General features: G+C 36.9%; 1 protein-coding gene across 1 annotated transcript in view; it reads left to right on the forward strand.

Annotated features, from left to right (window-relative positions):
• The first annotated feature begins 1,830 nt into the window (after nt 1-1,830).
• Nucleotides 1,831-13,048, forward strand: part of cntn5 (contactin 5) — a 63,701-nt gene continuing 52,483 nt past the window's right edge. Inside the window, exons 1-3 of the mRNA XM_053320568.1 lie at nt 1,831-2,002; nt 9,348-9,471; nt 9,584-9,759. Of these exons, the coding sequence (XP_053176543.1) occupies nt 1,846-2,002; nt 9,348-9,471; nt 9,584-9,759 (457 nt within the window). The 5' untranslated portion in view covers nt 1,831-1,845. The remainder of the gene's footprint in view (nt 2,003-9,347; nt 9,472-9,583; nt 9,760-13,048) is intronic.

Here is a 13,048-nt window from a genome sequence, read left to right on the forward strand (position 1 = left end):
CAGTGGAAGGTTCTGCATTGTTTAGCCAACTGTGGGCATCAACAGTGGGAATGTGGTTTACACTTCAATTTAGCTGGCTCTCAGCAAGATAAATGATTTAATTGACTACGAAATCAAGTACTGATTGCTTCGCTAATCAATTTTCAAACTCACAATACCTTTAATTTCAAATATAGTTCCATATCCTGCTACTCCTTAAAATATATAATACAGTAATTCCCCACTCTCCATTTATAGATAACATTTTTTTTGCAGTTGACAAGTCCCCAAGGGCACATCATTATTTCTCATTTTTTCTCATTCTTTCATAGCACTTTATCATGCAGTGCAAAACACTCCCCACCCGCATTACCAGAGCTCTGATTAGACTCTTGATGAGCTTCAAGCTTCTACTTTTTTGCATTTTATTTAAAGCATTATATACATACAGCAACACTTCCATGTCATCATTAATTTCATCTATTTGCTTTAGCAGTATGATACTGTTGCTTTGGAATAAGATGTGCTGATGATTAGCTGCCATGAGAGACTTAATTGTTTGTGTAATCTTGAATTGTTCTATTTATAGTATCACATAAGATATCTTGGCACGTTGCTGTACATAATGTGGATCGAATTCCCCAAGAAGTAGAATATTTCAGTGACAGCCTTTAAATGATGCTATTTCTCTTGTGTCTGTCACACTTACCATTTTATTCCATTTTAGACTTTGATGATAGTTATTTCCTGATTATACAGTGCCTCTGTGGTGCAGAAATTCATGTTTTTACCTATTACATATTTATTAATATGAGTGTGTGTGTGTGTGTTTGGTGGTGGTGGTGGTGGTGGGGGGGGGTTGTATGTTTTAATGTTTGGGTTTTATTTTTATTTCTCAAATTGCATGTTTTTTTGTTTCCAATTTTTTACTGTTAAATGCTAGTTTTATGTACAGCACATTGAGCTGCCATTGTGTATGAAATGTGCTCTATATATAAAGTTGCCTTGCCTTGCCTTACATCAGAAGAGCCTGGCCACTAGATGCTAGATGTTCGAGAAAAAGACTGAGTGTGTGGAAGCCAAAGGGGAAATTATGCCAGCATCTATCTTGGAATACAGAGTTTTTTGGGTGATTTTGGATATTATTGTTCCATTAAGTGGATATCAAGTCTTAAAGAGGAATATATTTAGGGTCACTCAGGCTTTAAATCTCCAAACCCACACCTTGTTGCCTTAATGTGGATTTTTCTGTAAACTCAAATAAAAAAAACAACAAAACAAAACAACAACAGTTCAGTCATGTGTATTACATCACAAATAATATGCCCATGTTTTTCAGCAGTGCGTTTATTTTCTTCAGGCTTTGAAAAAATAAATGAGTTTTCCACCTACGTATTTCACTCAGAACTATCTCTGAACTGTGAAACCTCCTTATCCTGCTGTCACTTACCTTTGCTGTAGAACACTAATTTTTGGAAAAAAAAAACAATTCCTCATAGCTTGGAAAACTGACTCCATCACATTAGTTTTATAAATGATAGTATAGCATAATGCTATAAATGAATACATTTAACCATGATCTTTGTATATTTATCTTTCTGGCCATTTGGTCACTAATCTAAAAGTAAAAAGATAACCCATAAAGATGATATTGTGCATGTTCTACTTCATGATTTTTAATACAGATATCCAAACTGAATCACCATTCTTTAAGCCAAATTTGTCATTTGAGTACTCATAACCAATTTTACTCAAAAGTCATAGTCATGCCTATATGTGATATAACTCTGCATTGTTGCACCTTTTTTCCCAGACTTTGCAAGAGCTGTTGCAGCCCGCCCTATATCATATGCAGCAGTGTTACGAATGAAACCAGACAGCTCTTCGTCACTGCTCAACTCACGCAGCAGACCTCGACAACACCACAGTGGTGGACTGGTGACTCCTGACTGGCCTGCTTTCTCAAGTCACCCCCTGTCAGCCCAGAGTCTGTACAGCTCTCAAGAGGACTACAGGAGTGAAGGTAAAACTAATGGTGCGGTCAAACTTACAGTTTGTTCGCTCTTGCTTGAACCAACATGGAGAAGTGTTGTTTTCGATTTCTTAAAATCCACATCCAAACAAACACAAACAAATGGTACATATTCCTGCATAGACATCATCCACTATTTTAGCCAAGGATAATGAATGCTTGAGTACACTGTGCATGCTGTGGTGTGCATTATTTAAGAAAACAAGAGAAGAAAGCTCAATATGATTAAGTGTTAAGAGTGGTTTGCTGTTTGGTTGGCTGTTGGTTATTTTGTTAATTGTTTTCAAATGTCAGCATCTGCCTCTGTCTGTCAAGGCACATTTGCATTTCTGGGTCATTCTCTTTTATTAGTCCTGGATTATATTTTCAGTTCTGTCCAACTGCCTTGTAGATTGTGCTCTGAATTTTCGGGTACTTTTTATTTAAACGGGAGGTGCCACGTTGCCTGGCATTCCTTTCACTTGCCAATTAAAAATAAAGTAAAGGGTGGATGCTCCAACCTCTCAATACATAATTGGTGTGAATGCACTCTGCTACAGTGTCTCTGCACTCGGCCAACACTCTGCCATCTCTGGTCTCACTCTGTGTGTGCAGGCTTTAATGCCTGTTTAGATTTGGTCTGGAAATGAAACTCACCTATCCATCATCACTGTGCATGGGCTGTAGTGACCAGGGTCATGCCCTTTGTGAAATTGAAGTGGGATCATGGCAATATCCAGCTCTCCTTGTGTTCCCGTCAGTATAGAAGGTATGGATATGATAGATATCTTTGTCAGCAGGGAAGATTTAATACCCCAGACACAGCATGGAAACACACTGTCATATATCTACATGGGTCACTTCCTGTCCTTACTTACAGTATGAATAAATCTAGAGGATATAATGACACTTGGAGGGTTTAATATATGATTAATCACATCATGCTTATTGCATCTAGAGTGCTTAATTAATGGAAATCCAGCTGTAGCTGCTGAATCGGCAAGCAGGATAGCACACATTGGGAAAAATGAAATGAGTCACATTAAAGACAGACAGAAAATAGGATTAACAATAATGCCTCCCAGCTTTTTTTTCCTGTCATCCTTTCAGTCATTTCTCTTTCTTTTTGTGTGCCTCACTGCCTATCTTTTTGTCTTTTTTACTTTCTGGCAGCATTATTACTATGTAGCCATAAAATGACTTACATCTCTATATCCAAGGTGAGAGTAATGCCTCTCCATTGTCAACGGTGACAAGAGCATTACACCATTGCACTGGATTGATGTCCAGTGAATGAAATGGATGCCAAAAAGTAATGCACCTTTGATGGCTTAAAGGGGATATTGCTTTTTTGGCTCTGACGGGAGATGGCAATGACACTTGAAGTTGAGTGATTTAAAGAACTCCTATGTTTGTGTTTGTGTTTTGTACACACACAGACCGTATGTCCTTAAGCATTGAAACCAACTCTAATCTTTTTTATGCTCACAAAAAATGTAACCTGCATGGACAGAACTCCACAAAAAGAAAATAAGAAACAACTTTGAGGAGTACATTTTCTTGTATGTTTTGTCCATGATGGGAGGTCTGTGATTGTCAATATACCATGGTAAGAATGGAAAGGAGAATTATGTAAATATGAGAATCATCAATTTTCCATTTAATAAATAGTTTGAAGTCAACCTAACCAATGTTTAATTTTATTTTTGAGCTGAAGCAGAGTGCGTATCTTAAGTATCTCTGCAGTACAGTGAACCATATGTACCAGTTTAGATCAGATTCAATTGTTGCAGTCAGGAAAGTTGACAACACTCTTTCTCACTCTCTTGTGTTTTTTTTTTTGGTTCAGTGCACTGTGGTTATTGTTTTATTTCAGCTAAAGGGTTAAAGTTTAATGTCAAGGTCTTTACATCCACATTCAGTGGCAGTTCTAGGCCATGTCAACCTCAGGGGGCAAACTGTGCTTTTAAAGAGTCCATGTAAATGTGCATTTCAGTGAATAGGTTCAATATATAGAAGTAACGTGTATGGTAGGATAGTGTCAGAGGTCTCAGTAGATTCATGATGGTGCAGCTGGATACTCACCACAGGATCTTACAATGGGTCAAAACATCATTTAATATTAATACTTGGCTTCCATTGGAATGCTCACCAAACGTTTGGCACATTTCACTATGTGTATGGAAAACAAAGTGTCATTTTACCAACAACTGCACCCTCAAATCTGTAGTACTGTTCAACTGTGGTGTAATACAACAAACCACATGACAATTGATTAATAAACTCTTAGTCAAATCATTTATTTATAAAAGAAATACACATATAATAGATACACATATGTATCAAATGCATGGTGTACACAATCTTATCTATATGCATACAAAACATAAAAAAAAGACATTCAAAAATAGCCTACAATGTTTTCAGTTGCCTTACCACCCATTGTGTTGCTTACTATACAGCACATCTTAAAAACAAAACAACAAAGAAGAGATTCTCACAAGCGGCTTTCAGACCTTCAGCACAGGCTCATTCAAGAATCACACACCATCAACAAGTGACTGAACAACCAATAAATAACACCAGAGGCATTCAGAATTATTAAAAACCCTGCATGAGGCTGTTTTTGACTCACATTATTTGATGTCAAGGTTCATTCCCCTTTCTTTTATCTAGTTATAAACTAAAAATGTCTTTTGCATATCTCGAGAACTGTTCATCTGATGTATTTCAGACCAAATGGATGTACTTCTGGGGACCCAAAGAAGTGCAGTGTAGATTTCGAAGTTGACGAGCAGACCAAAATAAGAAGTTGTTATATGGCAAAGACAGTTATTAAATTGTTTTAATAAAATGACTGTAATAGCCATTTTCTATAGAGAAAGAGTCCTTGCTTTCCTTGGTTTCTTAGAGAAAACCCCACTGTATTTTATGGGGGCCACAACTGGATCCAGGCTTACTGCAACAGAGGCACTGCCACCCCTTTATATAATGTAATCATAGAAAGTTCACACTAGATATCACATTTCTCACCACATTTAGTTTAGCAGATATCTAGTTCTTCGCAGTTAATGACTTCCTGTAGTCTATGACTCACAGATGTCATCAGTCAAAGAGCCTGATGATGCTATGCTGGTTTTATGCCTTCAGTCTGGTCTTTATTTATTCAAACATAAGTGAGAGAAAACAAAACAAAACAAAACATTATTGTCTTTTTGTCATCAAATCATTCATACTCAATATTGGTGACTTGCATTGTTGTATTACTTACGTATCAGAGCAAATGCAATGCCAGACAAACCTAAATGTTTGCTTAATGGGCTTATATTCTTCATAAATTCATTATCTCATAAGGAAACCTTCTTCTAAAGAAAAACATAGGGTTGAGCTGTCTGAAAATCTGAGATGCAGTATACCTAGGAACCCGTCTACAATAAGTGCATCACTTCTGTGTCAACAGAAGACTAGATAAAAGAGTAGAGTACTCAGAAGGAACAGAGGGGAGTTGCAACAGGGACTGTCGAGCAGAAAACAATAGACCAGCAAGCACATCAATATGTTGGTGCCTTTGTGCTGAGGAGAAATCACATTTTAAACTAGAGCCAAAAATCTTAAATATTAAATAACTTTTCACAAATGTTACATTGTTAAAACATTCATAATTCAAGCTTTTAATTGAGTAACACTAAATGTAAAAACAAAACAAAAACATCCCAATGTAGTGTACTTTTTTTAATAGCAGTATTCTGTAATACCCTCTATCTGCATGCTTTCTGGTAGGCAGTAAAGATAAGTCATTATTAACTCATACATTTTTACACATACATTTTTGTTGGTTATTTAATCATCACTACTTGCTTGTTTAATTTCAATTTTGATGTTTTATTTTTGATCATAAACTTAAAGGTAGAAATGTATATTTTAAATTCTCGTTTGGATACAGCAAATCAAGTCTTGCATAAAGCAATAACATGAGGTTATTTAATAGGCAGTACAGATGTTTACACTGAGCCTGATAGCAGCAAGCTAGCAGATTCTGTGCAGCATTAACCTGAGTTGGCAGGCTATATATCTTTTTAGCTGCTCAGGACTAGCTGGGTTCATAGTTCTGAAACAACTGTGCCAAGCAAAACAACAATAGCACAACAATGAGAAGATGCTTCATGTAGTTGCTTGGAAGGTGCAGAACACGCAACACCACAAATCTACAGCCAGGCAGATAGTGTTGGTTTTTAAATAAACACGATGGTAGAAATAACATAATAGAACTATGCGGTGAACCCCTATAATCCAATGTTTTCCTCTTAAACAGGCAGTCTACCAAGTTATAACCAGGAAGTCAGATGTTTGCAGAAATGTGTGAGGTTATTTTGCACATGAATTATCTGGTGCTATTTGCTCAAGAAGATGGTTGAAGATGGTGAAAGTGCAGTGGCTCTTTGGTCTCCAGTTTAGTGGGGTTTTTTTGTACTGTGTTTTTAATGCACCACCTAGGAGTAGCACTCCTTATTTCATTGTATGTACAAAAAAATTACAATTAAGACATTCTATTCCATTCAATGTGATTTAGTCATGGTAAACTTGCCATGTGTATTGGCAGTGCGCTCTGGCTCAGCACTTCTGAAATCCAAAGTTGCAGATTTATTAGCATAGCTGTCCTGCTGCCTTCATATGACTGAAAGGATTTCATGCACTGAGCTGAGCTGTTTTCTTATACTATCCAGCAGCTGTGGACAACTGAGAATCACCAGTATTAATTAATAGATCAATGCGGACTTATTTACTGATGTTCCTGTAGATAATTAATCCCCCATTGCAGCACGTTTTCTGCAAGTTTCTACTTTGCTCTTGTTGATAGAACCACCAAAGTGGCAGCAGATTGATATTGCACAGTAAACAGATGTAGTTCTATTCTTAGTGCAATGTCTAAAATCCTATTTCCAACAAAATATCAACAACTCTCCTTCTGCTGCCTCAAATGAATGAACCTCCCAACTGTTAGTGCTTGTCCTGTCAGCTGTGCACAATGCGCTCGGCACCAAAATACCACACAGATGGGTATAGCGAGTTTTGAGATCAGGAAAATACCAAACTCACATGGTGCTACTTGCGTTGGTCATTGCGCCACCATGAAAATAGGGCCCTTTTGTTGCGTGTAAAATAATGAAAGAACATAAAGCATATTATTTGATGAAAGTAAGAGCAGTGTTAAGTACATTGATTTAATCCTTCTGTAGTCAAAAGACAGTTTTAATATAAACCTTATAGATGCAAATTATATATTGACAAATCAGCAGTATTGAATTTGGCATGAAGGTCAAGATGGTGCAGTCAACCATAACATGAAGGGTAAGATGAAAAGCACCAAAAAGTTATTCATTTGTGATATTCATAACTTTGTGCTGTCATGTAAAAGCAACATTGTATCCGTTTTATTACATTCATTTGTACATTGCAGTTACATAATACCATATTAATGCCAAAAGATAAGAGATACTTATTGTATTTGATGCCCAGAATTGAACAATGTCTAAACTCCCAGCTGGGGCCATTTATTATTTATTTTTTGGATAACACTTCCACTATGGGCTTGTTTTATTTCTTGTAATTTTGCTTGTAGAGCTTGTTACAAAAAAAGTAAAGTCTCTGGCACAGGCTATTTGGAGGACAGTAAACAATGTTGGAGAACTGACAGAAAAAGAAAAGATTTGTGTTGTTGCAACATCCCCACCCTGATAAATAGAACATTGCTATTTTCTGTTCAGTGGTATGGTGGTCAAATTGTTCTGTAGAAGCCCAGAAATAGATCAGAGAGAAGAGATAATAAATAGTGTGTTGGTACAAATGTACTAACATTATCTTACTAATGTTATCACTCATCTAATGTGCTTCTATACCACTGGATACCTCTGTTTGAACATGTGTTATCTCTTTAATGTGCAATGGGAATCATAGCAGGAAACAGGCCACAGAGACCACAGATGTTTGCACTCTCAAACCTGGCCAAGAAATTATACTGTATAATGTTAAAAAATTTTACTTGGATGTTTTAAGACCCATGTTGGCAGCTGTGTTGGCTCACCATTTGGCCCTCAACACTAGGTACAAGTAATTAGATATTTGCTTAAACAACTAGTACTACTATTATTAGTTATACTTGACCACTGCTACCACTGTAATTATTCCCTGGTCAAGGCAGATGGCCACCTACCTTGAGCTCAGTTCTGCTCAAGGTTTTTTCCCGTTGAAAGGAGAGTTTTTACTTGTGCTTGCTCATGGGAGAATGGTGGGTCTCTGTAAATTAAAGAGTACGGTCTAGACTTGCTTTATGCGAATCATGCCCTGTTATGACGTGGCTCAAGTGGCCACAACAAGAGAGACACACACCATGGTAGCCATTTAACAAAATATATTTATTGAAGCCAAAATAAACCAAATTAGACATTGTGCCAAATAAAGTAACCAAAGTATGTGGTGTGTATGTCAGAGGCATCAGTAATGTAAGGGCTGGGTAATGAGTGTGGGAACGTGTGTGCGAGGGTGTTCTAATATGCAGAACTCAATATAACTAGAACTGTAGAAAGATGCTGGAAACCAAATTAAGCTAAACCAAGGATGATGCCTGTGGGAAGAAGCAGAGGGGAGACGGATAGCAGGGAGGTCGGAGCTCACAGCAGAGCCTACAATGAATGAGAAAGAGGAGTCACAAATAAGCTATATGGCACTGGGCCCAGGTGCCCTGAGTTACTGCAATCAGCCCAGCTCATTCACCAAGGGAGAGAATAATTAGACACACCCAACACATGACCTCACGGGGGCATCACATATCCAGAGATAACTTTTGTTGTAATTTGGCCCTATATAAATAACATTGACTTGACCTGCCTTAAAAAAATTGAGCTCAGGGGTGACACTTTTCTAAAGGTTAATCTTTTCACCATATCCTCCTAGGTCAACTATATGATCAGAAAAAGTTATTTTTCTTTTAGAAGTGTATCAAGGCTATCTCATTGAAAACATATGTAGACTTGCTTTGAGAATTCCCAATATTCCTTCCTGTAGTGAAACCAAAGTTAAATATTATCTCAAAATAGTGTTATTACCTACAAAAACAGCAATGGTCTGCTGCACAACATACACTTAGTTATTGTTAGTCTCATTTTGTTGTTTATTATTCCATCACACTAAGGGTCTGTACATTTTCTTTTTCTCCTGTTTCCTATAATGGAGGTTGGAAGGAAATATGCACTAATCAAACTGGGGAACAATTGAAAAAGTAATGTGATGCTAAAACTTAGGGGAACTCCTGTGGTGATAACTGTAATCATCCTTGTTTTTATCTCTCCTTTCCCTGTAGAAAGTGAAGAGTTTGGGCCTGTTTTTATCCAGGAGCCAGATGATGTTGTTTTTCCTTTGGATTCTGATAAAAAGAAAGTGGTGATGCACTGCGAAGCACGTGGGAATCCAACCCCCACATACAGGTGTGACATATATTTGTTTGTCTCCTAATTGCAATACTGCATTCACAGCTCATTAGCTTGTCATTCATCAGAGATATATTAAAATCTCCTACTCTTTTGTTGTGTATTTCAGTTGGTACATCAATGGGACAGAAGTAGATGCAGTTGGAGATTACCGCTACAGCTTCATCGATGGAAACTTAATTATTACCAATGCAAGTGAGATCACTGACTATGGGAAGTACCAATGTAGAGCGGAGAACAACTTTGGGACTATTCTAAGTCGGGATGCTCATTTACAGTTTGCATGTGAGTATCCTTTTTTATTTTTTTATTGAATTGTGTTTTCAGTTCCATGTTGCTAACACTATGATATACTCTTTACAGTAGCATGAATCCCCCTTATATCTATGTTGGAAAAGTACATTTTAGTATGTAAGATAAAGAACAAGGCTGTCATATGAAGTATATAATTATATCCAAGCTCTTTGTCTCTGAGTCAAAATAAACCGGTTCCAGGGGTAAATAAGTACTAGTATGTCTACAGTAAGGTTTGGTAGCTATGTTTGGGTCCTACTGGCTCTATCTGATATTATTAAGTTGCACTGCTAACAGGGTATGTGCCCTCAAATGCCATGTCTCAATGGTAAATGAGAGCAAAAATCAAATTTCTTCCCCCAGTAATCCCCTAGCCTACCTCCAAAACATAATCACAGGCTAAGGCAGCACAGACAGAGAGACCCGGGGCAGTATGCTCGGAGGAAAATACATTGTTGGTTTTCTCGACAGTTTCCTCAGGAGCAATGACCATAATAGCCTTATTGGCATGTCTACAGGGAGCGTACCGTTCTCAGTCACTGAGCTGTTAGTAGAAAGTACAGTACATAGTCTCGTGTTGTTATGGGGACTTACAGTTGTTACAGGAACTACTTAGGAAACAAATGGCTGGAATAGCCTTAAACTATGTAGACAGAAAAAAGGAACTGACTTCTGCTCCATAAAAGCGCTATTTTTTTCATGGCTAAAGAACCAATATTTTTGGTTTGTTTTCCTTCATAAAGTTTCCTATACACACACATATATGTGTATATATATATTTATGTGTGTGTGTGTGTGTGTGTGTAGGGGATAAAAAGATGAACAAAAAACAACAAACCTGCCTTAAATTAGATATAAGCCTCACTGCATTGGCAAGCTGAAATGCCCAGATGGCAAAGCAAAAACACACACACACTTCAAAAAAGTACTGTTAGTTTCTGATCAACAGAAGTTGCTCTTCAACATGTACCCTCATCTGTCCTCTCAACTGTCCAGATCTCTTCCTACTCATCTCCCCACTTGGTGTTCAAATCAGTATGGAAAAAGAAAAGAGTTTTGCCTATATTTTTTTCTGAAAAATCAAACATGCCTAATATGACCAGTGTACTACGTAGGTGCTCATTCACTAGCCTAAGTTTTAAGCTGTGAGTATTGTTAGTGTTGCATAAATACTGTGCATTTACTTGACACTGTGTTGATCAGATCCTTATTTGCAGCATGTGTTACTTTTCTTCTTTTTTACCAGCATTTTTGTTTAAAAGAATCCTTGTGTTTTTTGCAGTGTATCATCTTCATAGTTAATTCAAGTTTTGTTTCTGTTGGTAACTTTGACTTCTTTATCTTTTAAGTCTAAGATGACCAACAATAGCTGTGTACGTTTTGGCAGCACTCTGAGCCCAACACTTAATCACTGTAATGTTTGGGTCTAAAACAAAAATGCAGACTGTTTTATTGATTAAAATAGGCTGAGTGACTGGCACCTGAAAACGGCTTAAATGCTTTTGGTTAAGATAGGCTACACCTCAGCTTAAGATATTTTAATTGCAGGTCATTCAGTATCCTGTTGTTGGGGGAATGCCAGGAAGTATTGTGAATGGTATTTACTCATATGAACAGATGTGTTTTATCACATGTGATATATGTAATATCTGTCAATGACAGAATAGAAACTACAGTAGTAAAAAGTGTCAACTTTAATAAACTGAAATGATAGTAATCAATTATCAGTCATTGCTTGTTGCATTGATGTGATATATCCAATGGATTGTTGGGAACGATTATCTTATTAATTACTTTGAGACAAGACATTGTATGATTACAGATGATTATGATTACACCATGTAAGCTGGGTTTGATTATAATGAATGTTGGTGTGTGGCTGATGCAAGGTTGATGCAAACCAAACAAGATTTGTTTGGTTTTCAGGCACTTCTGTAGTATTAAATGCCAAGTTAAATATATTGGTGTTTTTAAAAAAAAAATGTTTTCTAGTTGTTATTGTGACATTGATGTAAATGCTATTTATAAGTTGGAAACTAATTACGATAACTCTGATATGACATGAATGCTACATGAGCCTACTGAACTCAGATGAGATGAGGGGCCAGTTGATTGGAATACAGCCTAATTTTCAATTTGTGGAAAGAGCCCAAACGATACACAAAGTATCCCAAAGTATCCCACAGCCTGCCCAATTAAATAGAAATGAGCCCAATGCAATCTGGCGACACTGGCAGGACATTCCACATCTCACCAACTGTTGTTGTGGTGAGATCTGAAAAGTCAGTCACTAATGTCCATATTCAAGAATTGATTTTTTTGCAATTTACATGACCTATCCCTCATAAAATTATTCTGATACAGTAATCAACAACAAACCAAATATTACACCCTGTAAATCAAGTTAAGACCAAGTTAAGACCAAATGAATGCAAGACCATTTTCGAGACCATTACTGTTATCATAATCATGTGGCTCAACATTTACATTATTCCTCTGCTAAAAAGAAAAGCTTTATGTAGGATTGTGAGTAAAGAACAAATGGATGTACAGTAGTGCTGTGTGATATGATGATATACAGTCACCGCCCACTTCATTAGGTACACCTGTGCAATCTCATTCAATCCAATACAACATCTATGTTATAAACTGTACTTTTTTCAGTTTGTGTTAACATTGTCAAAAAAATGAGAATTCTACTTTATGTTTATTACTGAGGTCATACTAAGTGATGGTAGCATACTGGGGTGCATTATATTGACTGGTGTTCCTAATATTTTGCCTCTCTCATGTATGTTAATGGAGTGGACAAAATGAACACAATTCAATAAAATGCACCCAAGTATACCACTATCACCCACTATGATCTCACTTATAAACATAGAATTATTACTGTTTTGACAATGTCAACAAAAACTGAACATTTATAAACTTCATAAATGTAGAATTTGTCGTATTGGATGGGATTAGATTGCACGGTAAAAAGTACAAGCGGTGACAGTAAAAGAAGCCGGTGGATCAGATCAATAAAACCCTATTTTCTGATTGTTTTCGTTCAGCAGCACAAATACTCTTCCCCACACACCTACACTCAAAACTCCACCTAAATCCTCTGAATCTGAAACACCGGTGTTATGTCAAGTCTGTTCAACAAATTAGAAAAAACTTGAGAAAAAATCCAGAGTCCAGCTAGTCCGAGACCGAGTCAAGACCGAGTAAATATGCGGTCAATTCCGAGACTAGACTTTAAAAATGTAAGACCGATCTCGAGTACTACAAC

Source organism: Scomber japonicus, chromosome 6 (assembly GCF_027409825.1).
Source record: "Scomber japonicus isolate fScoJap1 chromosome 6, fScoJap1.pri, whole genome shotgun sequence".
Classification (NCBI taxonomy): Eukaryota; Metazoa; Chordata; class Actinopteri; order Scombriformes; family Scombridae; genus Scomber; species Scomber japonicus.